This window comes from Caretta caretta, chromosome 10, assembly GCF_965140235.1.
Source record: "Caretta caretta isolate rCarCar2 chromosome 10, rCarCar1.hap1, whole genome shotgun sequence".
NCBI classification, from domain to species: Eukaryota; Metazoa; Chordata; order Testudines; family Cheloniidae; genus Caretta; species Caretta caretta.
This window is the reverse complement of record NC_134215.1, coordinates 50,897,664-50,924,862: the sequence shown is the minus strand read 5'-3', so window position 1 is coordinate 50,924,862 and position 27,199 is coordinate 50,897,664. Positions and strand designations below refer to the sequence as shown.

At 45.0% G+C, this 27,199-nt stretch overlaps 1 protein-coding gene across 5 annotated transcripts; it reads left to right on the top strand.

Moving 5' to 3' along the window:
* The first annotated feature begins 740 nt into the window (after positions 1-740).
* HYKK (hydroxylysine kinase) lies at positions 741-27,199 on the top strand. Of its 5 annotated transcripts, XM_048867445.2 has the most exons (7): positions 1,222-1,276; positions 1,752-1,923; positions 2,951-3,303; positions 5,750-5,892; positions 22,636-22,819; positions 25,389-25,651; positions 26,181-27,199. In XM_048867445.2, exons 3-7 carry the CDS (start codon positions 2,958-2,960, stop codon positions 26,394-26,396), a joined length of 1,152 nt encoding a protein of 383 aa, XP_048723402.2. In that variant the 5' UTR covers positions 1,222-1,276; positions 1,752-1,923; positions 2,951-2,957; the 3' UTR covers positions 26,397-27,199. The 5 variants fall into 5 exon arrangements, with proteins under 5 accessions (XP_048723401.2, XP_048723399.2, XP_048723404.1 ...); XM_048867444.2 differs by lacking the exons at positions 1,222-1,276; positions 1,752-1,923 and adding an exon at positions 741-1,089; XM_048867442.2 differs by lacking the exon at positions 1,752-1,923 and having other exon boundaries at positions 1,100-1,276.

Here is a 27,199-nt window from a genome sequence, read left to right as displayed (position 1 = left end):
TCCTACTTTGCTAAAAAAGGCCATCTGATGTAGCTAATTCAAGCAGTCTCACATGTAAAACCAAACTGATAGCCTTCTTTAACAGTGTAACAAGCCTTGTGGTTGTGGGGAAGTGGCTGACATGATCTACCTTGCCTTTAGTAAGACTTTTGATACGGTCTCCCATGACCGTCTCATAAACAAACTATGGAAATGCAACCTAGATGGAGCTAAAATAAGATGAGTGCAAAACTAGTTGGAAAACAGTTCCCACAGCAGTTATCAGTGATTCACAGGCTGAAAGGGCTGAGTCAGGCTGGAAGGGCATAACGAGTGGGGTTCTCCAGGGATCAGTTCTGGATAAGTTTCTATTCAAAATCTTAAGTCAATGATTGAGATAATGGTGTAGAGAGTACAATTATAAAGTTTGTGAATGATAACAAGCTACACGCATACAAAATGGAAAATGACTTCCTAGGAAGGAGTACCGAGGAAAGGGATCTGGGGGTCATAGTGGACCACAAGCTGAATACCAGTACTGTGGAAAGGGATCTAGGAGTCCTAGTGGACCACAAGCTGAGTATGAGCGAACAGTGTAACGCTGCCGCAGAAAACCAGAACATCACTCTGGGATGTCCGCTCTACTCTGCGCTGATTAGGCCTCAGCTGGAGTATTGTGTCCAGTTATGGGCGCCACATTTCAGGAAAGATGTGGACAACCCGGAGAGAGTCCAGAGAAGAGAAAAAAAATTTAAGGTCTAGAAAACATGACCTATGAGGGAGGTACCATCTTTTTACAAAAGCTGTTTCTTACAATCAATGCGTATAAATAACTGCTACAGATAGCACATTTCTATGTGCGGCAATTTCACGTATACAACAGTGCCAGAAACTTGCCATGTAGGACGTGTCAGTAACCGCTACCCTTAGCACATCCCTACGCAGAGCAGTTGAATACACGATACCTAACGCACCCAGCAGCCAATCAGACATTTCCTCACACTCCGCCAGCGGCGACGAGCCGGGGAGCTGACCGCTTCTGGTCTGAGAGGAGGAACTTGCCCGGTTCCAAGCGTCCGAGGTGCCCAGCGAGGCCGAGCGCCGTGTGCGGTATGGAACCGTTCCCCCGGGGAAATCGGAGCCAGTCCGCTTTGCGCCGGCGGTGCGGGGTGGATGCGCTGTGAGAGGACACGGGACGCTTTGCGCGCGTAATGGGCCAGGATCAGAAGAGACGCCACGTCCTGGCCAGCGTGTCTGATTCTTTCGGATCTGCTCCCACGCAGTTTGCTGCTAGGAGGTTGGGACCCTGCTGTAACCTAGGCTGGTTCTTGTTCCCCGTTGGATTGTCTAAGATCTCTGAGGACGCGTTTGGGAAGCGTGGGGCACTCTGCTGTCGGAGGCTGTGCTCTGAGCTGGGGCTGCCTAGCTGCTGTGAAAGCTGCATGCCCTCCTGCGGGGCAGCGGTCGCGGATTTCCCCCCAGGGGAGCGCGGTGAAAGAACCAGTTTGAGAGGCGGAGCAAGCAGAAGCCTGGGCGTTAGCCGGAGTAAGAACAAGGGGGTCTCGAGCCCGTGTAGGTTATAGGAGACAGGCCAGGGCTGTGGCATAGGTCAGGAATGGAGCTAAAACGGCGTTTGGTTCTATTACACGAGACCAAACTGGTTTACACCAGGATTGGGCCACCAATACGATTGTACATGGGGAGCATAGTTCGGTTGTTGTGGCTGGGCCCTTGAGATGCACTCACTCCCCTGTCCCTCCCCCTGTCCCCAGGTGGGGCGGAGCTGCCCCATCCCACACCAGATGGGGCTGCTGGGTTCAGCAGAGTCCAAGGTTGCGGCAAGGCTCGGCTGAGGTTGTGAGGAGAACTGTTGGTTTAGCACTTTCAACAGAAAAACTGACATCTGGCATCGGGGGAAAACGGAAAGGAACCTTTGGGGCAGAGGTGGGCAAACTACGGCGCGCGGGACCATCCTGCCCAGCCCCTACATTCCCGGCCCATCCCCCGCTCTCCCGCCTTCCCTGGGCTTTCCAATAAGCCAGTCCTGCCGCTCTGAGCGGCATGGTGGGGGGTCGGGGGGGCAGGAGGTCCGGGGGCCAGTCAGGGGACAAGGGGCGGTTGGATGGGGCGGAGGTTCGGGGGCGGTCAGGAGGCTGGGGGGGGGGGGCGTTGGATACGGGGTGGAGTCCCAGAGGCGTGGTTAGGGGTTGGGAAGTGGGGCGGGGCAGATGGGGGCGGGGGCCAGGCTGTTTAAGGAGGCACATCCTTCCCTACCCGGCCCTCCGTACCGTTTAGCAACCCCGCTGTGGCCCTTGGGCCAAAAAGTTTGCCCACCCCTGCTTTTGGGAATGGATTAGATTTTTTTTAATGGTACTGCTGTTTTGAATGTATTGTTGACTTATTGGCACTGAATATTTCTTGATATTTCGTTGAATTTTGAATGATAGCATCTGGCAGAAGGATTACACTTACTTTTTACACGTTAACATTGGTTGAAAGGGTTATCTAATCCTGGATCTGAATTTAAGAGCCATGGATAGCATTTTGATCCCTTTCTTTCTTAGGAAATTCTTGGTATATTAGCAATATGACTGGTGACCTTAACATTGACTGGCGATATTTTATATTTCGTGCTTATGAATTTTGTTAGCTAGCATCCACTAAATTGTTCATTTTTATGTTTTATTTCTCAACTAAAATTGTGTATGTGTGTGTATATATTTAAATTAGGCCTTATACTGGAAACTGCAGCAAAGGTTGAAGTGGGTTTACAAACAAGAAGCTGGTGAAGAAAGAGAGAATGCACATGGAGAATCCTAAATAGTTAAATTTTCATTAAACAGGGAAGCTTTTTTCCCCCTTGCTAATAAATGTATAACGCCTTCTACCCAAGAGTCTGTTTTGTTACACTATCTGCCCATATTAAATGGCAGAATACAATTGAAATATTCTCATCTCTGTTTTCTTCTAGATACACAATGTCTTCTGGAAACATCCATGGATCCCAGACATTAATTAAACCAACATTCAGTGAAAAAGAAGCCACTGAATTAGTTGAAAGGGTATTTGGATTAAAAGTATCTGTGATCAGATCACTCCCCAGCTATACTGATCAGAATTTTCACGTGCACGTTTCAAGAAGTGAGGGAACAGCAGACTGTGCTGACAAGTATGTTCTCAAAATCACCAACTGCGAAGACAGCCAGAATCCTGAACTCATTGAAGTACAGACCCAGATCATGATATTTTTGAATGTTGAAGGGTTTCCTTCAGCTACGCCCCATCTTACTAAAGACGGTAAAATAATGTCTCTAGAATCATTAGGTGAGAGATTACAAAATCCTTCAAAAAATTACTTTCTGCTTTATCATTCTCGTGTCAAAACATTCTACCACTGAGTATCCCAGTTTGTCCCAGTGATTGCAATTGGGCCACATTCTGCTCTGTTACACTTGTATAAATCTGGAGTAATGCCACTGAAATCCACACCAGCATGAGTGACCTAGAGCAGTTGCAACAGTGCAGAATATCTGCAACAGTTGCCCTTGTTCAGGTGCTCAGCTTGCACATACAGCATTTTCTGAACTGTTGCAGTAGTAGTGTGGTGTAGGTATCTGTCCTACAGGTCCAGACACTGCTTCCAATCCACTGCCCCATTGAATTTTCTATTTCTAAAATATAAGCACTTAAACTTTATAGGTGAAATATCACCTCTGCTCTGGAGAGGAGAACCTTGACCAGAAAGCTCACTGCCAGCATATCAGGTGCACTGTAGAACTGTGCTTGGAAGACCAGTTGCACCTATGCAAGTGAAATGCCAGTGCTTTCTGTCCTACACTGGCACTACCATGGTGCAGGGAGTCGCAGGGCAGGAGGCAACTTAGGTGAGTCTTGCTCAGAATCAGTGCAATTGCAAAAGCACTGATAAAATGCTTGTACACCACTACAAGCACTTTTGTGTGTAAGCATGTGAAGTGTATTAAAAGAGACGTTCAGGTAATTAGGCTAAAATTCTCTTTGGTAGTTCTAGCAGGGTGTGACAAGGTGCTGAACAACATCAGTTGTACCAGCCCTCTGATCTCTGAATCACCAGTTAAATTGCCCTGGAGTAAACTTGAGGGACAAAGCTGTGTTTAATTGATAGTTTGGGATTGGCTGAGGAAAGCCCAGAAGACATTAGCCCGTTAGCCCAGAAAGAAAAAGGCATGAGAATGAAGTGTCCAGGCCAGGGGGAAGAGACAGGCTGGCAGGCTTGAAAGAGCTAGAGCCAGAGCCAGGAGAGATCTCTCAGGGGAAAGATATCTTCTGTTACTTGGCTGAGTGAACTAAGGTTTGTATGCTTGTAAATACAGAGTTGCATGACTTTGTAAAGATGGTGGGGAGAATGCAGTAAATAGATGGCACAAGGTATTTGACCAGAAGAAGGTCTCTGAGCATAGGTGCTGGAACTAGGGGTTCAGGGGATGCTGCTGCACCCCCTGGCTTAAAGTAGTAATAACAACCCAAATACATGCTTTCCATCTTCAGCACCCCCACAATAAAAATTGTTCCAGCATCACTGTCTCTGAGCAGTTTGTCTAGAAAAAAGACAGGAGTGGAATGATGCCTTGTCACACAGGGTCATGGCATGGTTCATCAGAGAACTGTGAATTCTCCAAAGGACTTTCTGCACATATTAATTCTAATTTTTCAGTTAACTTGTTTTGACCATGTCATGGCCATTTTTGTATTTGCTTTCTGCAAATGTTCTAATGTATTTCTGGCAGGACTGTTTGTAGAAACAGCAAATTTTAGCAAATAACTGCAGTGAAAGAATCACCAACAAGGAATTTGGAATTCAGAATCATGAGTATTCATACCAGAAAATTAAGCCTATGGGCCCCCAACCCCACACATGGCTTTACTGTTTAAGAGCATGTCTGCCCATTATTTTACCTTATACATTAGGGGAGGTGTGATGCTCTTGTGGTTAAAGCACACAACTAGGATTTTAAAGATTGGGGTTCTATTCCCAGCTTTGCCACAGACTTACTCGTCCATTAAGGGAACAGAAACATGCCATCTGAACTATGTGACAAGTCAAAATAGCTTGAACTTCAAATCGTGAATGCATCAAACTGCTCACAAATAGAAACAGAACAGAAAAAGACTTAGCCATAAAAATTATTCAGAAAATACATTCAAATTAATAGATGTGAGAAAACGCTGATCTGCTTGCAGGCAAATCACAAACAAAAAAAGGCAAACTTCATTAAATAAATCTTATTACAAATTATTTCCCCAGCTCCATGGTTTGGGGATGTAGTTTCAAACGCAGTTCAGACCCATCTACAATGCAAGAACATGCATGGTGGGAGAATACTGTGTTGAACCTGGTTTCCTCAACACTGTAATTTCAATAGGATAACCAGGGCCATTGAGACTCATCACTCTGATAAAGAAACCTATTATTTTAGGTTCTCTTTAGGCCCACTGCAATCAATGCAAAGACTGCCATTGGTGTTGGATCAGGCCCTTTGTGCACATGAAAGGGGAACCTTCCCAAGGTGTGTCGCTCTCCTACGTAAAGGCAAGGAGTTGCACTTACACTCCATATGTGCTGAGCGTTGGCCTTTCCTAATGTCATCTAGTAAATCTGTTCTTTGAATTGTCTTTTTTATGATCTGAGTTTGATTTCTTTTATGATGGGAGAAACCTCCTTATCCTTACACACAATGACCTTTAATGGAGTGTATTGAAATGATTCACAGTGTATCTCTTTGCCTATTAGGTACTGGCTCTGTGACAAAAAAGTACATGGTGAGACTGCTGACCTACCTCCCAGGCATGATGGTGGCAACAATCTCTACAAATCCTCACATTTTATACGAGATTGGGAAACTAGCTGCCAGATTGGATAAAACTCTCACAGAGGTAGGACTTTTTGTTCTCAGCATGCAAGTGGGAGTGATTCGTAGTATTTTATACATTTCATAACACGTATAACTAGTGGCATCTCACAGTAACATCAGAGACATTCCTGCAGTTTCAGAGCTACCTGCAAACACAGCCTGAACACTGTAGACATAGAGTGCTCAACACACGACAGTGCTCTTCTGTGTGGCTCTGTAGTACGTAACTATGCCCTAGCCATGGCTTCCCTTATTCTTTCGAGGTTTGAAAGGAGAACACAACCACTTTGTTAAGTACTACAAATCTGTGGTCACTTAGGACTCCACGTTTGTCACTATGTTGCATATCACAGACAGCTGCAGCGGCACAGGAGCTAGCAAACAGAGCTGTAAACAGGGGAGTTTGAGTGGGAGTTCTGTTGGAGGAGAAGGTATTTGTGTTTGTTTGGTTTTGTATTGGTAGTATCTGTATGTGTAGAGGCTTGTAGGGGCTTTGTGCTGGGAGAGAAGCTGAGCCCTGATTAGGGGGCGGGGCTTCACTGACTAGGGGTCCTATAAAGGCAGCGGCGCAGCCAGTCAGGCAGCGGCACAGACAGCTGCAGCGGCACAGGAGCTAGCAAACAGAGCTGTAAACAGGGGAGTTTGAGTGGGAGTTCTGTTGGAGGAGAAGGTATTTGTGTTTGTTTGGTTTTGTATTGGTAGTATCTGTATGTGTAGAGGCTTGTAGGGGCTTTGTGCTGGGAGAGAAGCTGAGCCCTGATTAGGGGGCGGGGCTTCACTGACTAGGGGTCCTATAAAGGCAGCGGCACAGACAGCTGCAGCGGCACAGGAGCTAGCAAACAGAGCTGTAAACAGGGGAGTTTGAGTGGGAGTTTGAAAGGGGAGTTTGTCTTGTGGTGCTTGTGTGGGGTTTGTTTTTGCTGTGGGTGGTGGTGTTTGGGTGTGGTTTGTGTTTCCCTGATTAACAGGATTTAGGTGGAAAGGCTATGACAGATTCAGAGGTGGCAGTGGGAGTGACCCATGTAGCAGATGACACAATGAAGATGACTGGATGTGGAAGCTGTGGCATGTACATGATCCTGGAGGGGGCACCTGGTAAGAGTTTTGTCTGCATGAAATGCCGTCTGATAGAGCTGATGGAGGAAAAGATCAGAGGTTTGGAGATGCAGGTGGAAAGTCTGGTAGAGTTTAGGAAGGGGTTTGAGCAGATTATGGAGCAAAGACATGAGGTATCTGAAGGGAAAAGCTCAGACTTGCAGATGGAAGCAGGACTAGGGAATTCTGAGGGGAGACTGGGTGAGGAAAGTGGTCAGTGGAAGCATGTGACTAAAAGAACTAGGCAGAGGAAAAGACGGGCTAGTGAAGGAGAAATAGAGCTTCAGAATAGGTTTGCAGAGTTGGAAAATGACGAAGGGGCTCAGCAGGTAGTCACTGAAGGTGACAGGGCAAGGAAGAAGAGAAGAGCGGTTAGTCCTATAGGAAAAGGGGAAGAGTTAATGGAGATTACACCAAATATGAGCCCCAGGAGGATACAGGATGGGTTAAAAAGGATTACAAGGGAGAATGGGAATGGAAAGAACTTGCAGCCAGAGGGAACAGGGGATAGACTGGAGAATAGCACCGTCACTAGGAAAAGGCAGGTCTATGTGATTGGGGACTCTTTACTGAGAAGAATAGATAGGCCTGTAACCAGAGCTGATCCAGAAAATAGGAGGGTGTGCTGTCTTCCAGGTGCTAAGATATGGGATGTAGACCTGAGGTTGAAAAGGATTCTAAAGGGAGCGGGAAAGAATCCCCTAATTATCCTTCATGTGGGAACAAATGATACGGCTAGATTCTCGCTGGAAAGTATTAAGGGAGACTATGCTAGGTTGGGGAGGACGCTTAAGGAAATTGAGGCTCAGGTGATCTTTAGTGGGATTCTGCCTGTTCCTAGAGAAGGGCAACAAAGGTGTGACAAGATTATGACTATCAATAGATGGCTTAGGCAGTGGTGCTATAAGGAGGGCTTTGGGATGTATGGTCATTGGGAGGCATTCATGGATAGAGGACAGTTCTCTCGGGATGGACTTCATCTGAGTAGGGAAGGAAATAGACTTCTAGGATGGAGGTTGGCACAACTGATTAAGAGAGCTTTAAACTAGGAATTTGGGGGAGATGGTTGGGAGATGTCCAGGTAATCTCCACGCCAGAATTTAGCATAGAGTGGAAAGAAAATGAAGTAAGAGTGGATACAGCTGTAGGTAGGAGGAAGGGCAGTGTAGATACAAGTCTAATAGGTTATACTGGTAGTAAAATAACCGTGCCTAATAGGGTACAGAATGTGAGTGAGGCCAAACAGCAAAAATTAAGATGTTTGTACACCAATGCAAGGAGCCTAGGTAATAAAATGGAGGAACTAGAGTTACTGGTGCAGGAAGTGAAACCAGATATTATAGGTATAACAGAGACCTGGTGGAATAGTAGTCATGACTGGGCTACAGGTATTGAAGGGTATGTGCTGTTTAGGAAAGACCGAAATAAAGGTAAAGGTGGTGGAGTAGCACTGTATATCAATGATGAGATAGAATGTAAAGAAATAAGAAGCGATGAAATGGATATGACCGAGTCTGTCTGGGCAACAATTAAATTGGGGAAGAAAACTATTAGAGCCTCCCCTGGGATAGTGCTTGGGGTGTGCTATAGACCGCCGGGATCTAATTTGGATATGGATAGAGCCCTTTTTAATGTTTTTAATAAAGTAAATACTAATGGAAACTGTGTGATCATGGGAGACTTTAACTTCCCAGATATAGACTGGAGGACGAGTGCTAGTAATAATAATAGGGCTCAGATTTTCCTAGATGCGATAGCTGATGGATTCCTTCAGCAAGTAGTTGCTGAACCGACTAGAGGGGATGCCATTTTAGATTTGGTCTTGGTGAGTAATGAGGACCTCATAGAGGAAATGGTTGTAGGGGATAATCTTGGCTCAAGTGATCATGAGCTAATTCAGTTCAAACTGAATGGAAGGATTAACAAAAATAAATCTGCAACTAGGGTTTTTGATTTCAAAAGGGCTGACTTTCAAAAATTAAGGAAATTAGTTAGGGAAGTGGATTGGACTGAAGAATTTATGGGTTTAAAGGTAGAGGAGGCCTGGGATTATTTTAAATTAAAGCTGCAGAAGCTATCGGAAGCCTGCATCCCAAGAAAGGGGAAAAAATTCATAGGCAGGAGTTGTAGACCAAGCTGGATGAGCAAGCATCTTAGAGAGGTAATTAAGAAAAAGCAGAAAGCATATAGGGAGTGGAAGAAGGGAGGGATCAGTAAGGAAAGCTACCTTATTGAGGTCAGAATATGTAGAGATAAAGTGAGACAGGCTAAAAGTCAAGTAGAGTTGGACCTTGCAAAGGGAATTAAAACCAATAGTAAAAGGTTCTATAGTCATATAAATAGGAAGAAAACAAAGAAAGAAGAAGTGGGACCGCTAAAAACTGAGGATGGAGTGGAGGTCAAGGATAATCTAGGCATGGCCCAATATCTAAACAAATACTTTGCCTCAGTCTTTAATAAGACTAAAGAGGATCTTAGGGATAATGGTAGCGTGATAAATGGGAATGAGGATATGGAGGTAGACATCACCATATCTGAGGTAGAAGCGAAACTCAAACAGCTTAATGGGACTAAATCGGGGGGCCCAGATAATCTTCATCCAAGAATATTAAAAGAATTGGCACAAGAAATTGCAAGCCCATTAGCAAGAATTTTTAATGAATCTGTAAACTCAGGGGTTGTACCGTATGATTGGAGAATTGCTAACATAGTTCCTATTTTTAAGAAAGGGAAAAAAAGTGATCCAAGTAATTATAGGCCTGTTAGTTTGACATCTGTAGTATGCAAGGTCTTGGAAAAAATTTTGAAGGAGAAGGTAGTTAAGGACATTGAAGTCAATGGTAAATGGGACAAATTACAACATGGTTTTACAAAAGGTAGATCGTGCCAAACCAACCTGATCTCCTTCTTTGAGAGAGTAACAGATTTTTTAGATAAAGGAAACGCAGTGGATCTAATTTACTTAGATTTTAGTAAGGCGTTTGATACTGTGCCACATGGGGAATTATTAGTTAAATTGGATAAGATGGGCATCAATAGGAAAATTGAAAGGTGGATAGGGAATTGGTTAAAGGGGAGACTACAACGGGTCCTACTGAAAGGTGAACTGTCAAGTTGGAGGGAGGTTACCAGTGGAGTTCCTCAAGGATCGGTTTTGGGACCAATCTTATTTAATCTTTTTATTACTGACCTGGGCACAAAAAGTGGGAATGTGCTAATAAAGTTTGCAGATGATACAAAGCTGGGAGGTATTGCTAATTTAGAGAAGGACAGGGATACCCTACAGGAGGATCTGGATGACCTTGTAAACTGGAGTAATAGGAATAGGATGAAATTTAATAGTGAGAAGTGTAAGGTCATGCATTTAGGGATTAATAACAAGAATTTTAGTTATAAGCTAGGGACGCATCAACTAGAAGTAACGGAGGAGGAAAAGGACCTTGGAGTATTGGTTGATCATAGGATGACTATGAGCTGCCAATGTGATATGGCTGTGAAAAAAGCTAATGTCATCTTGGGATGCATCAGGAGAGGTATTTCCAGTAGGGATAAGGAGGTTTTAGTACCATTATATAAGGCACTGGTGAGACCTCACCTGGAATACTGTGTGCAGTTCTGGTCTCCCATGTTTAAGAAGGATGAATTCAAACTGGAACAGGTACAGAGAAGGGCTACTAGGATGATCCGAGGAATGGAAAACTTGTCTTATGAAAGGAGACTCAGGGAGCTTGGCTTGTTTAGCCTAACTAAAAGAAGGTTGAGGGGAGATATGATTGCTCTCTATAAATATATCAGAGGGATAAATACCAGAGAGGGAGAGGAATTATTTAAACTCAGTACCAATGTGGACACAAGAACAAATGGATATAAACTGGCCACTAGGAAATTTAGATTAGAAATTAGACGAAGGTTTCTAACCATCAGAGGAGTGAAGTTTTGGAATAGCCTTCCGAGGGAAGTAGTGGGGGCAAAAGATCTATCTTGCTTTAAGATTAAACTCGATAAGTTTATGGAGGAGATGGTATGATGGGATAACATGGTTTTGGTAATTAAATATTCATGGTAAATAGGCCCAATGGCCTGTGATGGGTTTTTAGATGGGGTAAGATCCAAGTTACCCGGGAAGGAATTTTCTGTAGTATCTGGCTGATGAATCTTGCCCATATGCTCAGGGTTTAGCTGATCGCCATATTTGGGGTCGGGAAGGAATTTTCCTCCAGGGCAGATTGGAAGGCCCTGGAGGTTTTTCGCCTTCCTCTGTAGCATGGGGCACGGGTCACTTGCTGGAGGATTCTCTGCTCCTTGAGGTCTTCAAACTACAATTTGGGGACTTCAATAGCACAGATATAGATGTGAGGTCTTTTTTAGGAGTGGTGGGTGAAATTCTGTGGCCTGCATTGTGCAGGAGGTCAGACTAGATGATCATAATGGTCCCTTCTGGCCTAAATATCTATGAAAAAAAAACTGGAATGCCTCAGTGAGCCAGGGTTAGAACATGGATCCCTCCTGCTCTGACTGAACTGTCTCCTCTGCCAGCTGCTGGATTTGTGCTGGAAATGGCCCACCTTGATTATCATACACATTGTAAGGAGAGTGATCATTTTACAAAAGCTATTACCAGCAGGAGAGTGGGGTGGGGGGAGAGAAAACCTTTTGTAGTGATAAACACCCATTTTTTCATGATTTGTGTGTATAAAAGCAAACATCTTCTGTATTTTCCACAGTATGCATCCGATGAAGGGAGCTGTAGCTCACGAAAGCTTATGCTCAGATAAATTGGTTAGTCTCTAAGGTGCCACAAGTACTCCTTTTCTTTTTTCTCAAATAGCTTGTGGTTCCTATGGCTGCTCTGTTTTATGCCAGAACTGACGCAGTGCAGACCAGCCCAGAGAACAGGGGAGTTGTATCTAGCTTCCCCCAGTCCTGTGTTGAATGGATCTCAAATGCAAGATTGAATGTCCTTGGCCTTCAGCCATGTTTCTCAGCGAACATAATAGTGGATGATGTTAGACAAGGTCCCCAAGCCCACCTGTGGCTTTACTGTTTAAGAGCATGTCTGCCCATTATTTTACTGTATACATTAGGGGAGGTGCGATGCTCTTGTGGTTAAAGCACACAACTGGGAGTCTAAAGATTGGGGTTCTATTCCCAGCTCTGCCACAGACTTACTGTGATCTTGGTCAAGTTACTTCACTTCCCTGACCCTCTCAGTAAAATGGAGAGAATGCTTCTTTCTTACCTGTTGCACACAAGACCTCTGAAGCTGAATATATAAATGTGTGTAAAGTTCTTTGGGATCCTTGAATGGAAGGCAATATAGAAATGCAGAAGACTTCATAACGATGCACACAAACAATACAAGTGAGATTCTCCCCTCCATTCTGGCCCCTTTACATACAGTTAAAGGGCCAGAGCACCATTAATAGGTCCTAAAAGCCTGAATTCTGGCTAGGGGATTATTCCCCTCGCAAAATCACTGCTGCAGGCAGTGCGAAGGCTGCTTGTGAGACCCCCTTGCAAGCCCTGGCATGTAGTATGGTGGGGGGGGGGGTGCCTCAGAATGCAGTAGTGTGGAGACTCTGGGCAATGCTGCATCCTACAGGGAACTGCTGTCTGCCTTATTCCAGGGCCTCTACAACTCCTGGGGCAATCCAGGAACAGGACAGAGGATACAAAGGTGGCTTAAAGCTACCATAGACCCCTACTGCATGGGCTGCACATATTAGGCTGTGCCTCAGAATCTTGTCCTATGTGTCTTTCTTACTTATAGAGACACAAGATGGGTGAGGTAATATTGTTTATTAGACCAGCTTCTGTTAGTGAGAGAGACTAGCTTTCGATCCACACAGAGCTCTTCTTAGCCCTATTCACAGAAGTTGGTCCAATAAAAGCCATTACCTCACCCACTTTGACTCGCTAATATCCTAGGACTGACACGGCTGCAACTACACTTTCTTACTTATAGTTATTTGCCTTCTCCATCTGGCTACGTTCTGTAACTTTGTTGATGGTTTAAAGGACATGTGTGCATTCCCAGTTTTAGATGTACTTTTATGACAGGGAGTCACTGTATTTTGAAGCACATTTCACTGTGTATTCAGAGTGAGGGGCATTTTTCTCTTTGAATTTTCAAAGTGCTGAACAGAACAAAAGTGATGGTGTCTGCTCTTTAATATGATTCCAGCAGCTCAGCTATTTTCAATTTTGATATATCCTGAATTAGCAGTGGAGAGGGGATTAGGTAGGAGTGATTCATGTCTAATGTGTGACACAGCGGCTCAGGGAGCAGTCATTTTGCGACACCGCATGAAAAATTCACTTCACCTCCAAATAAACTTCCCTTTCCTTCTCCACCCCCTTAACCTCCTCTCCTTCACTTAAACTAAAAATTGTTCCTTCTCTTCTTTCCTCCCAGTGGAGAGATGTTCAGGCAAAATCACTTATGGCCAGCTAATGAGAACATCCTTACTTTGCTCCTGTTCGTCAATTTAATTTGGCTTTCAGCTGAAAAATACCTACGAGAATTCTCAAATATGACCGTTATTGTTAAATGATTCCCCCTGGCAGCGAGCCCAGACTGGTGGGTCAGATTATGAGTGTGAATGTGAAGGTGTGTCTGCACTACAATCAGGAGGTGTGATAGCTGCACTTGTAGGCAGACCCAAGCGTGTCTCCACCCTGCGATTTCACTGCCTTTTTTAGCAAGCTAAGTGAATCAAAGCTAGCTTGCAGAGGCAGTGCTGCCCCATTGGGGTCCCTAAGCAGGAATATTATGGGGGACCCCCACAGATAACAGATAATAAAAAGCAAAGAGGGAGCCCTCCTTGAGCTGCTCGGGGCTCTAAGCAATCGCTTAGTCTGCTTATGCCTAGCGCCGGCTCTGCTAGCTTAGGTATGTCTACATGAACTGCAGTCAGACCTCCCGATTGTGACATAGATGTACCCTAACTGGCCACATGCCAGCATGATGGAGTCTATACATTTCTTCAGCAACACACCTTCCTACTTATGACTTTGTCCAATTCCCCTTAACGACACCAAAGAATCATTAACCATAACTACAGCTGGCAATAAGAACAAAAGGGAATCCCCCTTATTCTTTAAAATGCCTTTTAAATTGAGTATGTCCGCTGATGATTAGTGCACTGTTCTATGGAGTTCTTTGCAGCTTTGGAGGCCAAAAAGCTTTCAGACCCAGTGTGCCCCCCGGTTGTCCTGGGCCTTTTTCAGATAGGGCAGATAAAAACTCTGATCTAAATGCCTCTGGACTTTGTGAGAGTTTAGATCTAAGTCCAAACTTTGCAGCTCATGAGCCAGCCATCCTTAGGGATTTTAGCAGCTAGTGGCTGGGACTATGTACACTTGCAGCCTGAAAATTACTTTCACTTATTATTACAACTATATCAGGAGCTGCCCAGTGCATGAGAGATGATTTGAGAGATGGTTTCTGAAGACATCGGAACAGAGGCATGTTCTTTTTGTGAGTAAATAAAGCTAACAAACAGGACAATATTGTTAGAGAGGAAGGATGGTGCAGTGAATAGGACACCAGGAGACCCGAGTTCAGTTCCTCGCTCTGGCACAGACTTCCTGTGTGACTTTGAGCAAGCCACTTTTATTCTCTCTCTGCCTCTGTTCCCCATCCGCAAGATGAGGGTAATAGTACTTCCTTACCTCACAAAGGTTTTATAAGGATTAAATATATTAAAGATGGTGAGGTTCTCAGATACTCATTACAGGAGCCATAAAAGTACCTAAGATAGGTAGATTTAGATGCATATATATATATATAGAGAGAGAGAGCGAGATACACACACACACCCCTAAGGAAAATTGGACAGAATCAACCTACTGTGACTGTCTGCAGCTCCTTCCTCTATTAGTGAGAGCCTCCCACTGATTGTCTTCAGAGTCCAGCCATGGGGTCTTTTGCCATGCCCATAATTAGCATAACCCTTCCTGTAGGAAGAGCTTCTTCTATTAATAGACTGTTCTCCATAATAGAATTGCTGCTTGACCTTAACTTCTGTGTGGCTCATCTGCAAAATGGAAATACTATTACCTACTAATGGGTGTTTTGAGGCTGATTTCATTAATATTCATACTGTGCTTTGAGATCCTCACAGGGAAGGTGCTAAAGAAGGACAAGGTAGTATTATTATTTATTTATTATGTGAAGTAAACATCCCAGAGGCTCAGCTGGCTAAATTTTTTGAAAATTCATTTTGACCTGACTCTTTTTCTAGTAACCATTTGAACCATGACCAGTTAACACTGGTACAGATTGGTACACTTGTAACAGAACAGTGGGGCTTAATATGGAGACATTTATGACAATTCCCTCAATGTGCTGCTTCCAGTTAAATACCTTTTAAACAGCATGGAATGCAAAGTAAGGTCTGCCTTTCATCTTTGATTAGATGAAGCAACAAAGTCCAATAAATCAGCTAGTAATCAAGTTTGTTACATAAAAGAACTTTGCATTGTGTAGTACTTTTCATTAACCTCTGTTTCTCATTTTCTGTGCTACAGACTTCAGATAATTGTACTCCTCAATTGTGCTAGTGTTACTGCCCATGTTTTTAAATGTTAAGAGCATTTATCAGTGTGGGAAAGGTAATTTAGTGTTACCAGAGTCCATGGTGTTAAAATGCAGTATGGTTGAAACCATTTAAATAGACAAGCTGCTCTCAGAATATGAATGTTACATTATCTGAAGAGAGAAGTAGAGGATTAATTTTAATGGAGAATGGGGAAAAATCCATATGCCCCATATAACTTCAGTTATTCCTTTTAACTAAAGGAAATTTGTATAACTTTCTTCTTGTCACTCAAGAGACTCACAAAATCTAAGATTACTTTAGCTGACAGATGATAGAGAAAAATAATTCCCTTTTTTCCCCCCAATTAGTTTCCTTGTACACTTGACAGCACTTTGTGTATAGTAAGTTTCACTGTTTCCCCATTAGATTCTCCGTTTGCCTGTGTGGCTCTTACAGAGCCACAGGGGAGAGAAGTATTTAAAATAGCAACATGTTATTGTAAAACCATAAACATTAGCAGGTGATACTCATAGGAAGTTATAGGAACCTGAGTAATGTGTAACTTGTATTTTAAAACTGATTAGGTTTCATATTGATGGTGTCCCTCTCTCCTGAACAGAGGACATTGCCTGTTATAGAAGGTTAAAATTGCAATGTTTGATCACCAAGTGGCATTGTTCTTACTAGTGCAGTGCATCTTACTGCAGAGTAGTATGTAAGTACTATAGTAGTATGTAATCAAGTTTTAGTTGAGGCAATATCCTGTTCATTATCATATCTGATTTTCATCCATACTTCTGTTTTCAGCTGTCCCAAACCAAATCAACTATACCAAACCAACCTGGGGCTAGATTTGCCACTGCAGCATGCTTTTGCACTGCACCACTGGCAGAATCTGCCCCTAAAGCCAGTTTAGCCAAGCCACCCCACGAAGATTGTGCCAATATAAGAGAGTGGCAAAAGTTAAGAAAGGCACTTTGTAGTGAGGTGACGCTTCACCAATTTGGTGCCTCCTGCTGGTCATCTTGGAAATTAGCTCTTTCCAGCCCAGAGCACCCTCTGCAGGCCCATGTCTCACCTGCTGCTGGCCCCCATATCCCTCCTGGACCCCAGTGCCCCTTTACCTCAGGGTTCTGCCCCAGCAGTACCTCCCACACTCTGGGTCTCCCCTCCCAGGGGAACCCCCAACCCTCTAAACCCACCTTGCCTCAGTGGCTACTGCCAGTCATCATCTAGCCCCCACTCACTGGGGCAGAAGTGGCTGCATTTAAATGGTCAGATTGTATCCACTTTTGGCAAGTACCTTCAGGTTCTGTCTCTTTTACACTTTGGCAGCAGTTGTATGTAAAGCTTGTTGTGCCCAAGAAGTGTTATTGGATGTATGCAATTTGAGAAGCACTGTGGAATTCTTACGGATTAAAGTTTCTACATGTATGGAAGATATTATCATCACTAGCACTTCTATAATATTTTAAAGAATGATGAATTGCTTAAATTAATCTTTCTTACTAAAAGATGTGGGTGGATATCAATGTACTGAAACTAACCATCTTCCAGGACACCGCTGGTATTGTTTCCCTGAGCTGCTAGTCAAATTTTGGGGTGCTGGGGATGTTCCTGGTGAAAGTAGAAATTGATGGAGTCTGGTATTTTCTTTGATGCAATCTTGTATATTTACAAGGAATGTACCAAGTCCTGCTTCTCCAAATGCAGGAGGAACCAAAAGCAAAAGGAGCAGTTTCTTAGCTTACTGCCCAAGCCTCTTTAGCCAAAAGCCTTCTCTCTAGCTTTTTTTTTTTGACACTGTGCTCAGATGCTACTGCTCGGCTTTTTTGCTTTTTGCCTCTGTCCCTCTCTCTGTTCTTGTCTGTCCTCAGTTTCTGTGTTCTCTGCTTCTCTCTCTAATGCGTGCGCACACACACACACACACACACACACAGAGCCCTGGTCTACACTAGGACTTTAGGTCGAATTTAGCAGCGTTAAATTGATGTAAACCTGCACCCGTCCACACAATGAAGCCCTTTATTTCGACTTAAAGGGCTCTTAAAATCGGTTTCCTTACTCCACCCCTGACAAGTGGATTAGCGCTTAAATCGACGTTGCCGGCTCGAATTTGGGGTACTGTGGACACAATTCGATGGTATTGGCCTCTGGGAGCTATCCCAGAGTGCTCCATTGTGACCGCTCTGGACAGCACTCTCAACTCAGATGCACTGGCCAGGTAGACAGGAAAAGAACCTCGAACTTTTGAATCTCATTTCCTGTTTGGCCAGTGTGGCAAGCTGCAGGTGACCATGCAGAGCTCATCAGCACAGGTGACCATGATGGAGTCCCAGAATCGCAAAAGAGCTCCAGCATGGACCGAACGGGAGGTACGGGATCTGATCGCTGTTTGGGGAGAGGAATCCGTGCTATCAGAACTCCGTTCCAGTTTTCGAAATGCCAAAACCTTTGTGAAAATCTCCCAGGGCATGAAGGACAGAGGCCATAACAGGGACCTGAAGCAGTGCCGCGTGAAACTGAAGGAGCTGAGGCAAGCCTACCAGAAAACCAGAGAGGCGAACAGCCGCTCTGGGTCAGAGCCCCAAACATGCCGCTTCTATGATGAGCTGCATGCCATTTTAGGGGGTTCAGCCACCACTACCCCAGCCGTGTTGTTTGACTCCTTCAATGGAGATGGAGGCAATACGGAAGCAGGTTTTGGGGACGAAGAAGATGATGATGAGGAGGAGGTTGTAGATAGCTCACAACAAGCAAGCGGAGAAACCGGTTTTCCCGACAGCCAGGAACTGTTTCTCACCCTGGACCTGGAGCCAGTACCCCCCGAACCCACCCAAGGCTGCCTCCTGGACCCAGCAGGCAGAGAAGGGACCTCTGGTGAGTGTACCTTTTAAAATACTATACATGGTTTAAAAGCAAGCATGTGAAAGGATTACTTTGCCCTGGCATTCGCGGTTCTCCTAGATGTAGTCCTAAAGCCTTTGCAAAAGGTTTCTGGGGAGGGCAGCCTTATTGCGTCCTTCATTGTAGGACACTTTACCACTCCAGGCCAGTAACACGTACTCGGGAATCATTGTAGAACAAAGCATTGCAGTGTATGTTTGCTGGCATTCAAACAACATCCGTTCTTTATCTCTCTGTGTTATCCTCAGGAGAGTGAGATATAATTCATGGTCACCTGGTTGAAATAGAGTGCTTTTCTTCAGGGGACACTCAGAGGAGCCCATTCCTGCTGGGCTGTTTGCCTGTGGCTAAACAGAAATGTTCCCCGCTGTTAGCCACAGGGAGGGGGGAAGGTTGAGGGGGTAGTCATGCGGTGGGGGGAGGCAAAATGCGACCTTGTAACGAAAGCACATGTGCTATGTATGTAATGTTAACAGCAAGGTTTACCCTGAAAGAGTGTAGCCACTGTTTTATAAAATGTGTCTTTTTAAATACCGCTGTCCCTTTTTTTTCTCCACCAGCTGCATGTGTTTCAATGATCACAGGATCTTCTCCTTCCCAGAGGCTAGTGAAGCTTAGAAAGAAAAAAAAACGCACTCGCGATGAAATGTTCTCCGAGCTCATGCTGTCCTCCCACACTGACAGAGCACAGACGAATGCGTGGAGGCAAATAATGTCAGAGTGCAGGAAAGCACAAAATGACCGGGAGGAGAGGTGGCGGGCTGAAGAGAGTAAGTGGCAGGCTGAAGAGAGTAAGTGGCGGGCTGAAGACAGGGCTGAAGCTCAAATGTGGCGGCAGCATGATGAGAGGAGGCAGGATTCAATGCTGAGGCTGCTGCAGGACCAAACCAGTATGCTCCAGTGTATGGTTGAGCTGCAGCAAAGGCAGCTGGAGCACAGACTGCCACTGCAGCCCCTCTGTAACCAACCGCCCTCCTCCCCAAGTTCCATAGCCTCCACACCCAGACGCCCAAGAACGCAGTGGAGGGGCCTCCGGCCAACCAGCCACTCCACCACAGAGGATTGCCCAAAAAAAAGAAGGCTGTCATTCAATAAATTTTAAAGTTGTAAACTTTTAAAGTGCTGTGCTTAAAGTGCTGTGTGGCATTTTCCTTCCCTCCTCCACCACCCCTCCTGGGCTACCTTGGTAGTCATCCCCCTATTTGTGTGATGAATGAATAAAGAATGCATGAATGTGAAGCAACAATGACTTTATTGCCTCTGCAAGCGGTGATTGAAGGGAGGAGGGGCGGGTGGTTAGCTTACAGGGAAGTAGAGTGAACCAAGGGGCGGGGGGGGTTCATCAAGGAGAAACAAAGAACTTTCACACCGTAGCCTGGCCAGTCATGAAACTGGTTTTCAAAGCTTCTCTGATGCGTACTGCGCCCTCCTGTGCTCTTCTAACCGCCCTGGTGTCTGGCTGCGCGTAACCAGCAGCCAGGCGATTTGCCTCAACCTCCCACCCTGCCATAAACGTCTCCCCCTTACTCTCACAGATATTGTGGAGCACACAGCAAGCAGTAATAACAGTGGGAATATTGGTTTCGCTGAGGTCTAAGCGAGTCAGTAAACTGCGCCAGCAGGCCTTTAAATGTCCAAATGCACATTCTACCACCATTCTGCACTTGCTCAGCCTGTAGTTGAACAGCTCCTGACTACTGTCCAGGCTGCCTGTGTACGGCTTCATGAGCCATGGCATTAAGGGGTAGGCTGGGTCCCCAAGGATACATATAGGCATTTCAACGTCCCCAACAATTATTTTCTGGTCTGGGAATAAAGTCCCTTCCTGCAGCTTTTGAAACAGACCAGAGTTCCTGAAGATGCGAGCATCATGCACCTTTCCCGGCCATCCCACGTTGATGTTGGTGAAACGTCCCTTGTGATCCACCAGAGCTTGCAGCACTATCGAAAAGTACCCCTTGCGGTTTATGTACTCGGCGGCTTGGTGCTCCGGTGCCAAGATAGGGATATGGGTTCCGTTTATGGCCCCATCACAGTTAGGGAATCCCATTGCAGCAAAGCCATCCACTATGACCTGCACATTTCCCAGGGTCACTACCCTTGATATCAGCAGATCTTTGATTGCGTGGGCTACTTGCATCACAGCAGCCCCCACAGTAGATTTGCCCACTCCAAATTGATTCCCAACTGACCGGTAGCTGTCTGGCGTTGCAAGCTTCCACAGGGCTATCGCCACTCGCTTCTCAACTGTGAGGGCTGCTCTCATCTTGGTATTCATGCGCCTCAGGGCAGGGGAAAGCAAGTCACAAAGTTCCATGAAAGTGCCCTTACGCATGCGAAAGTTTCGCAGCCACTGGGAATCGTCCCAGACCTGCAACGCTATGCAGTCCCACCAGTCTGTGCTTGTTTCCCGAGCCCAGAATCGGCGTTCCACAGCATGAACCTGCCCCATTAGCACCATGATGCATGCATTGGCAGGGCTCATGCTTTCAGAGAAATCTGTGTCCATGTCCTGATCACTCACGTGACCGCGCTGACGTCGCCTCCTCGCCCGGTATCGCTTTGCCACGTTCCGGTGCTGCATATACTGCTGGATAATGCGTGTGGTGTTTAATGTGCTCCTAATTGCCAAAGTGAGCTGAGCGGCCTCCATGCTTGCCTTGGTATGGCGTCCGCACAGAAAAAAGGCGCGGAACGATTGTCTGCCGTTGCTCCGACGGAGGGAGGGGCGACTGACGACACGGCTTACAGGGTTGGCTTCAGGGAGCTAAAATCAACAAAGGGGGTGTCTTTACATCAAGGAGTATTTCAGGCAGGACTTCACGGAGGGTTCCAATAAGAAATGGTGCACCTAAGTTATCGTTCTTATTGGAACAAGGAGGTTAGCCTGGCCTCTGATTGATACATGGCTAGATTTACCTCGCTGCACCTTCTCTGTGAGTGACTGCAGTGTGACCTAGAGGAATGAGTCCCCTAGACAGGGGAGGAGGCAAATGAGTACAAAACAAATCTGGTCTATTTCTTGTTTTGACCCACTCCATCTATCTTTTACATCTTTGGCTGGCAGCAGACGGTGCAGAAGGACTGCATGCCATCCACATCTCATGGCTGCTCGGCAGAAGATGGTACAGTACGACTGCTAGCCATCCTCATCTCTTGCCTGCCTGGCAGAAGATGGTACAGTACGACTGCTAGCAGTCCGTATCGCCTGCCCGCTCACCATAAGACGGTTCAATAGGACTGACTGCAGGACTAAAGAGAATGACCTGGTCAAGTCACTCCAAATTTAGTCCCTGCGCCCATGTCTGTCCAGGCGCTCCCGGCCGACGTGGCCAGGAGCACCTCGGACATGACGATGACGGCTACCAGTCATACTGTACCGTCTGCTGCCACAAGGCAAGGGGTTGCTGCTACTGTGTAGCAATGCCGTACCACGTCTGCCAGCACCCAGGAGTCATAGGGTGACGGTTACCTGAGCGGGCTCCATGCTTGCCGTGGTATGGCGTCTGCACAGGTAACTCAGGAAAAAAGGCGCGAAACGATTGTCTGCCCTTGCTTTCACGGAGGGAGGGAGGGAACGGGGGCCTGATGATATGTACCCAGAACCACCCGCGACAATGTTTTAGCCCCATCAGGCATTGGGATCTCAACCCAGAATTCCAATGGGCAGCGGAGACTGCGGGAACTGTGGGATAGCTACCCACAGTGCAACACTCCGGAAGTCGACTCTAGCCTCGGTACTGTGGAAGCGCTCCGCCGAGTTAATGCACTTAGAGAATTTTCTGTGGGGACACACACACTCGAATATATAAAACCGATTTCTAAAAAACCGACTTCTATAAATTCGACCTTATTCCGTAGTGTAGACATACCCAGAGTCACAATGGGTGCAGAACCTCTCACCTACATAGTGTTAGTTTCTGGAGAGATTATATTAGGCCTTGTTTTTAGGTGTGGCCCTTAAGTGTTTCTTACAACTGTCTTAAGGGAAGGATTTTCACACATCAGCTTGAATGAGGTTTTAATTTCAGACAATCACAAGGTTTCACATGGTATGAAATGACTGTCAAAGCAAAGCCCCGTCTCTATGGACTTGATCCAAAGCCCATTAAAGTCAATGCATTCCAACTGACTTCATTGAGCATTGGATCAGGCCACGTCTTCATTGTAGCAGAGCTGTTGTATACAGTCTTTTTTTTCTTTCTTGTGTTTTTCTTAAGAAATTCCATCATCCATCAATAAAAAGTCTGCATCGAGGGAAGTTCATTTGGAACTTGGCAAATGTTCCTCTTCTAGAGCAGTATATTCATGCCTTGGGCCAGAACAGTTATCGTGAAGTTGTGGAGCAACTTATTCAGCAGTTCAAAGATAAAATAGTACCCAAGCTAAGGAATTTTCGAGCCTGTGAGTATTTTTAATACAATTATAGTGTAATGTGATCTAATAAATTTTTAAAAGGGAATGTGAGTCCTTGTAAGAGGTGGCTGATTCAAGGCACTGTAGGCAGAAATTATTTACTTTATCCACAGGACATGTACAAATTTCCCCACAATGCACCATGAGCATGCCTCAGAAACAGGACTGGGAGGGAATCATCTCAAAGAATGAAAGAGGAGTTCAGTGTCAGGGCTTGTCTACACTGGCACTTTACCGTGCTACAACTTTCTCACTCAGGGGTGTGAAAAAAAAACCCTGAGCACTGCAAGTTGCAGCACTATAACGTGCCAGTTTAGACAACGCTAGTAGCTACACCCCTCGTGGAGGTAATTTTTTTTTAAGACCACTGGGAGAGCTCGCTGTGCCATGACTACACAAGCCATGTTAAATCATAGAATATCAGGGTTGGAAGGGACCTCAGGAGGTCATCTAGTCCAACTCCCTGCTCAAAGCAGGACCAACCCCAACTAAATCATCCCAGCCAGGGCTTTGTCAAGCCTGACCTTAAAAATCTCAAAGGAAGGCGATTCCACCATCTCCCTAGGTAACACATTCCAGTGCTTCACCACGCTCCTAGTGAAAAAGGTTTTCCTAATATCCAACCTAAACCTCCCCCAATGCAACTGGAGACCATTACTTCTTGTTCTGTCATCTGCTACCACAGAGAACAGTCTAGATCCATCCTCTTTGGAACCCCCTTTCAGGTAGTTGAAAGCAGCTATCAAATCCCCCCATATTCTTCTCTTCCGCAGACTAAACAATCACAGTTCCCTCAGCCTCTCCTCATAAGTCATGTGTTCCCGTCCTCTAATCATTTTTGTTGCCCTCCGCTGTATGCTTTCCAATTTTATTCACATCCTTCTTGTAGTGTGGGGCCCAAAACTGAACACAGTACTCCAGATGAGGCCTCACCAGTATCCAGTAGAGGGGAATGATCTCGTCCCTCGATCTGCTGACAATGCCCCTAAATATACAGCCCAAAATGCCGTTAGCCTTTTTGGCAACAAGGGCACACTGTTGACTCATATCCAGCTTCTTGTCCACTGTAACCCCTAGATCCTTTTCTGCAGAACTGATGCCTAGCCATTCGGTCCCTAGTCTGTAGCGGTGCATGGGATTCTTCTGTCCTAAGTGCAGGACTCTGCACTTGTCCTTGTTGAACCTCATCAGATTTCTTTTGGCCCAATCCTCTAATTTGTCTAGGGGCCTCTGTATCCCATCCCTATCCTCCAGCATATTTAACTCTCCTCCCAGTTTAGTGTCATCTGTAAACTTGCTGAGGGTGCAATCCACGCCATCCTCCAGATCATTAATGAAGATATTGAACAAAACCGGCCCTAGGGCCGACCCTTGGGGCACTCCGCTTGATACCGGCTGTGAACTAGACATGGAACCATTGATCACTACCTGTTGAGCCGGACGATCTAGCCAGCTTTCTATCCACCTTATAGTCCATTCATCCAGCCCATACTTCTTCAACTTGCTGGCAAGAATAGTATGGGAGACCGTATCAAAAGCTTTGCTAAAGTCAAGGAATAACACGTCCACTGCTTTCCCCTCATCCACAGAGCCAGTTATCTCATCATAGAAGGCAATTAGATCAGTCAGGCATGACTTGCCCTTGGTGAATCCATGCTAACTGTTCCTGATCACTTTCCTCTCCTTCAAGTACTTCAGAATTGATTCCTTGAGGACCTGCTCCATGATTTTTCCAGGGACTGAGGTGAGGCTGACTGGCCTGTAGTTCCCCAGATCCTCCTTCTTCCCTTTTTTAAAGATGGGCACTATGTTAGCCTTTTTCCAGTCGTCCGGGACCTCCCCCGATCACCATGAATTTTCAAAGATAATGGCCAATGGCTCTACAATCACATCCACCAATTTCTTTAGCACTCTCAGATGCAGCGCATCCAGCCCCATGGACTTGTGCTCGTTCAGCTTTTCTAAATAGTCCCGAACCACTTCTTTAACACTGCCAGTGTTAAAGACCAAAGATGGCAGCGCTTTTACATTGCCAGTGTAGACGAGCCCTCACTCTGCTGAGACTGCCACCTACGATGTAGGTTTTCATTATGTAGACACCAAATGGTAGAAATAAGGAAGAGAATACTAACTCGTTTAATATAGGCCACCAGACTGCTATCAGATAGCAATGTCTTTGAAGCTCTCTGTGCAATCTCTTGCATTTGGAATGCACTTAGCATATTGTGGGTATTACAACAAGCTAAATAATAAATTATCCCAATCCCATTGCCAGTTGCCATCTAGTCAGCTATTATATAGGATTAATGAAGCTAAGGTTCTTATGAGGAAGCAGTGAGACCTGGCAAGGCATGATGGCTTATAGGAATATTATCATGCCTTAGTTCTGAGATAGATCAGTGTATGTGTCCGTTTACACTCTGAGTATTCACATATGATGAGGAAATCAAGTGCATATTTTCAGTGTGATTTTCTGAAGAGAATGAAAAAAGCCAGAGGAAAGTTTCTTCTGTTTATTATTTATTCATAATACTGTTTTCATTTTTTCTGCATTTAGGTATCAATCATGGGGACCTTAATGATCATAATATCTTATTAGATTCCAACACTGCTTCACCAGAGAATCCACAATATAGAGTGTCCGGTATTTTGGACTTTAGTGACATGAGCTATGGCTACTATGTATTTGAATTAGCAATAACTATCATGTACATGATGATTGAGAGCAAGGATCCTCTCAGTGTGGGAGGGCATATTCTTGCAGGGTTTGAAAGCATTGTACCATTGATAACAGAGGAGAGAGACGCCCTGTTTCTCTTGGTGAGTGGTAGATTTTCTCAGTCACTTGTAATAGCCTCATACACTTCCCTCTTGTATCCTGAGAACAAAGAATACCTAATGATCACAGCAAAAACTGGATGGAAGCACTTATTAAGAATGTTTGACATGGGCCAAGAAGCTGTAGAGAAGATTTGGTTTGAGACTGCAAAAGCATATATGAACAATGAACCCATGTAGCTTTCATACCTTTATTACAGACACAAATGTTCATATACTTACAAGTAAAGATGCACCTAACAATTTATGTAATTGTACAATTTGTATTCACTACATTTTTTAAAGTAATTTTCATATAAAATAATGCATTGAGAATGTTTTCATAGATGCATCAATGGCTCTTAAGACCATGATTTTTTAAAAAAAACTACAAGTTGTCTGCTCATGTTCAGTTACCAGGGTGGTGGATGCACACTGAATACTTACACACCCGAACAGCCAGTCATGTATATGCCTAAACACAGTCACTTGGTTTGCTAAATGTGCATTGAAATTGTACATTTTTTCACAGGTAATTGTCCATGTACTGTTTAGAAAATTGGGCTCAACATTGTTACCTGGCAGTTGTGTGTTCTTGGGGAACCAGGGCGCAGTACCCAGCCTGTCTGACTCACGAAAGACCTTTCCTTCGTTGCCCCCCATGTGCTTGAACCAAAACCAATCAGAAGAAAGATTTCCAAAAAGCAATGAAAAAGCAGTGTGGGACACACCTAAGCCCCTGGGATAAGGGTGACAGGATTAAGGAAACTCCCCTCGCCTCATTTACATTGAAGATAGGACAAGGAGGCATCTCCATTAGCATATAGAATGGAGAACAGAGATTCCAAGGCAAGAACCACAGGGAACTCTGGGACCAGAAAAGCAGAGAAACACTGCATGACAGGGGATCTCTGCTCCAGATGTTAATGAACCCACGCCTGCACACACTCGGCTCAGTAGTTATCAGACTAATTCTAGTAATAAATCCTTTATTGGTATCCAAAATAGTGAAGCTCCGTAATTGCATTGTGAGCTCCCTCCAAGGACCATTACCCATAGCCAGGAATGATCAGCTCCCGTTGTATAGCCTTAACAAAACAACTTTGGTATACTCCCTTGAGCCATCAGTTTACACATAAATCTAGAGTTCTCCCTTGAACCATTGTTGTTTCTCTACAAAAACCCACCCATGCCCAAGTAAGCATTCTGATGCCTGGATCCAAAATCTGAATCAGTTCCGTTGGGACTTCACCGTCTCCTGACTGATCGTGCTGGGGCCTCTGCCTATCTCCAGTACTCCAGACCCTCAACTACCACCACCTTCTGGGACCCCTGATCGATTCAAGCTTCACGGAATGCTGAGAACCCATCTCTCTCTTTCTCTCTCTCTCGGTCTAGGTATAGCCTTCTGACCCTGACTTGTGTGATTAGTTATCATTTTCTAAACCTGACTTTTATAATCAAATTTAAGTTAGATTTAATATTATAACTCTTTTGTTTGTTTGGCTCCCCTATGGTTATTACCTGGCAATAAATAACTTTCATGATTAA

Bases quoted from the DNA above. Each gene is read 5' to 3' on its own strand.
- HYKK (XM_048867442.2), top strand. From the start codon at position 1,191: ATGGGCCAGGATCAGAAGAGACGCCACGTCCTGGCCAGCGTGTCTGAT. The intron at 3,304-5,749 runs GTGAGAGATTAC...TTTGCCTATTAG, and splicing joins AATGTCTCTAGAATCATTAG to GTACTGGCTCTGTGACAAAA. The intron at 5,893-22,635 runs GTAGGACTTTTT...GTTTTTCTTAAG, and splicing joins TGGATAAAACTCTCACAGAG to AAATTCCATCATCCATCAAT.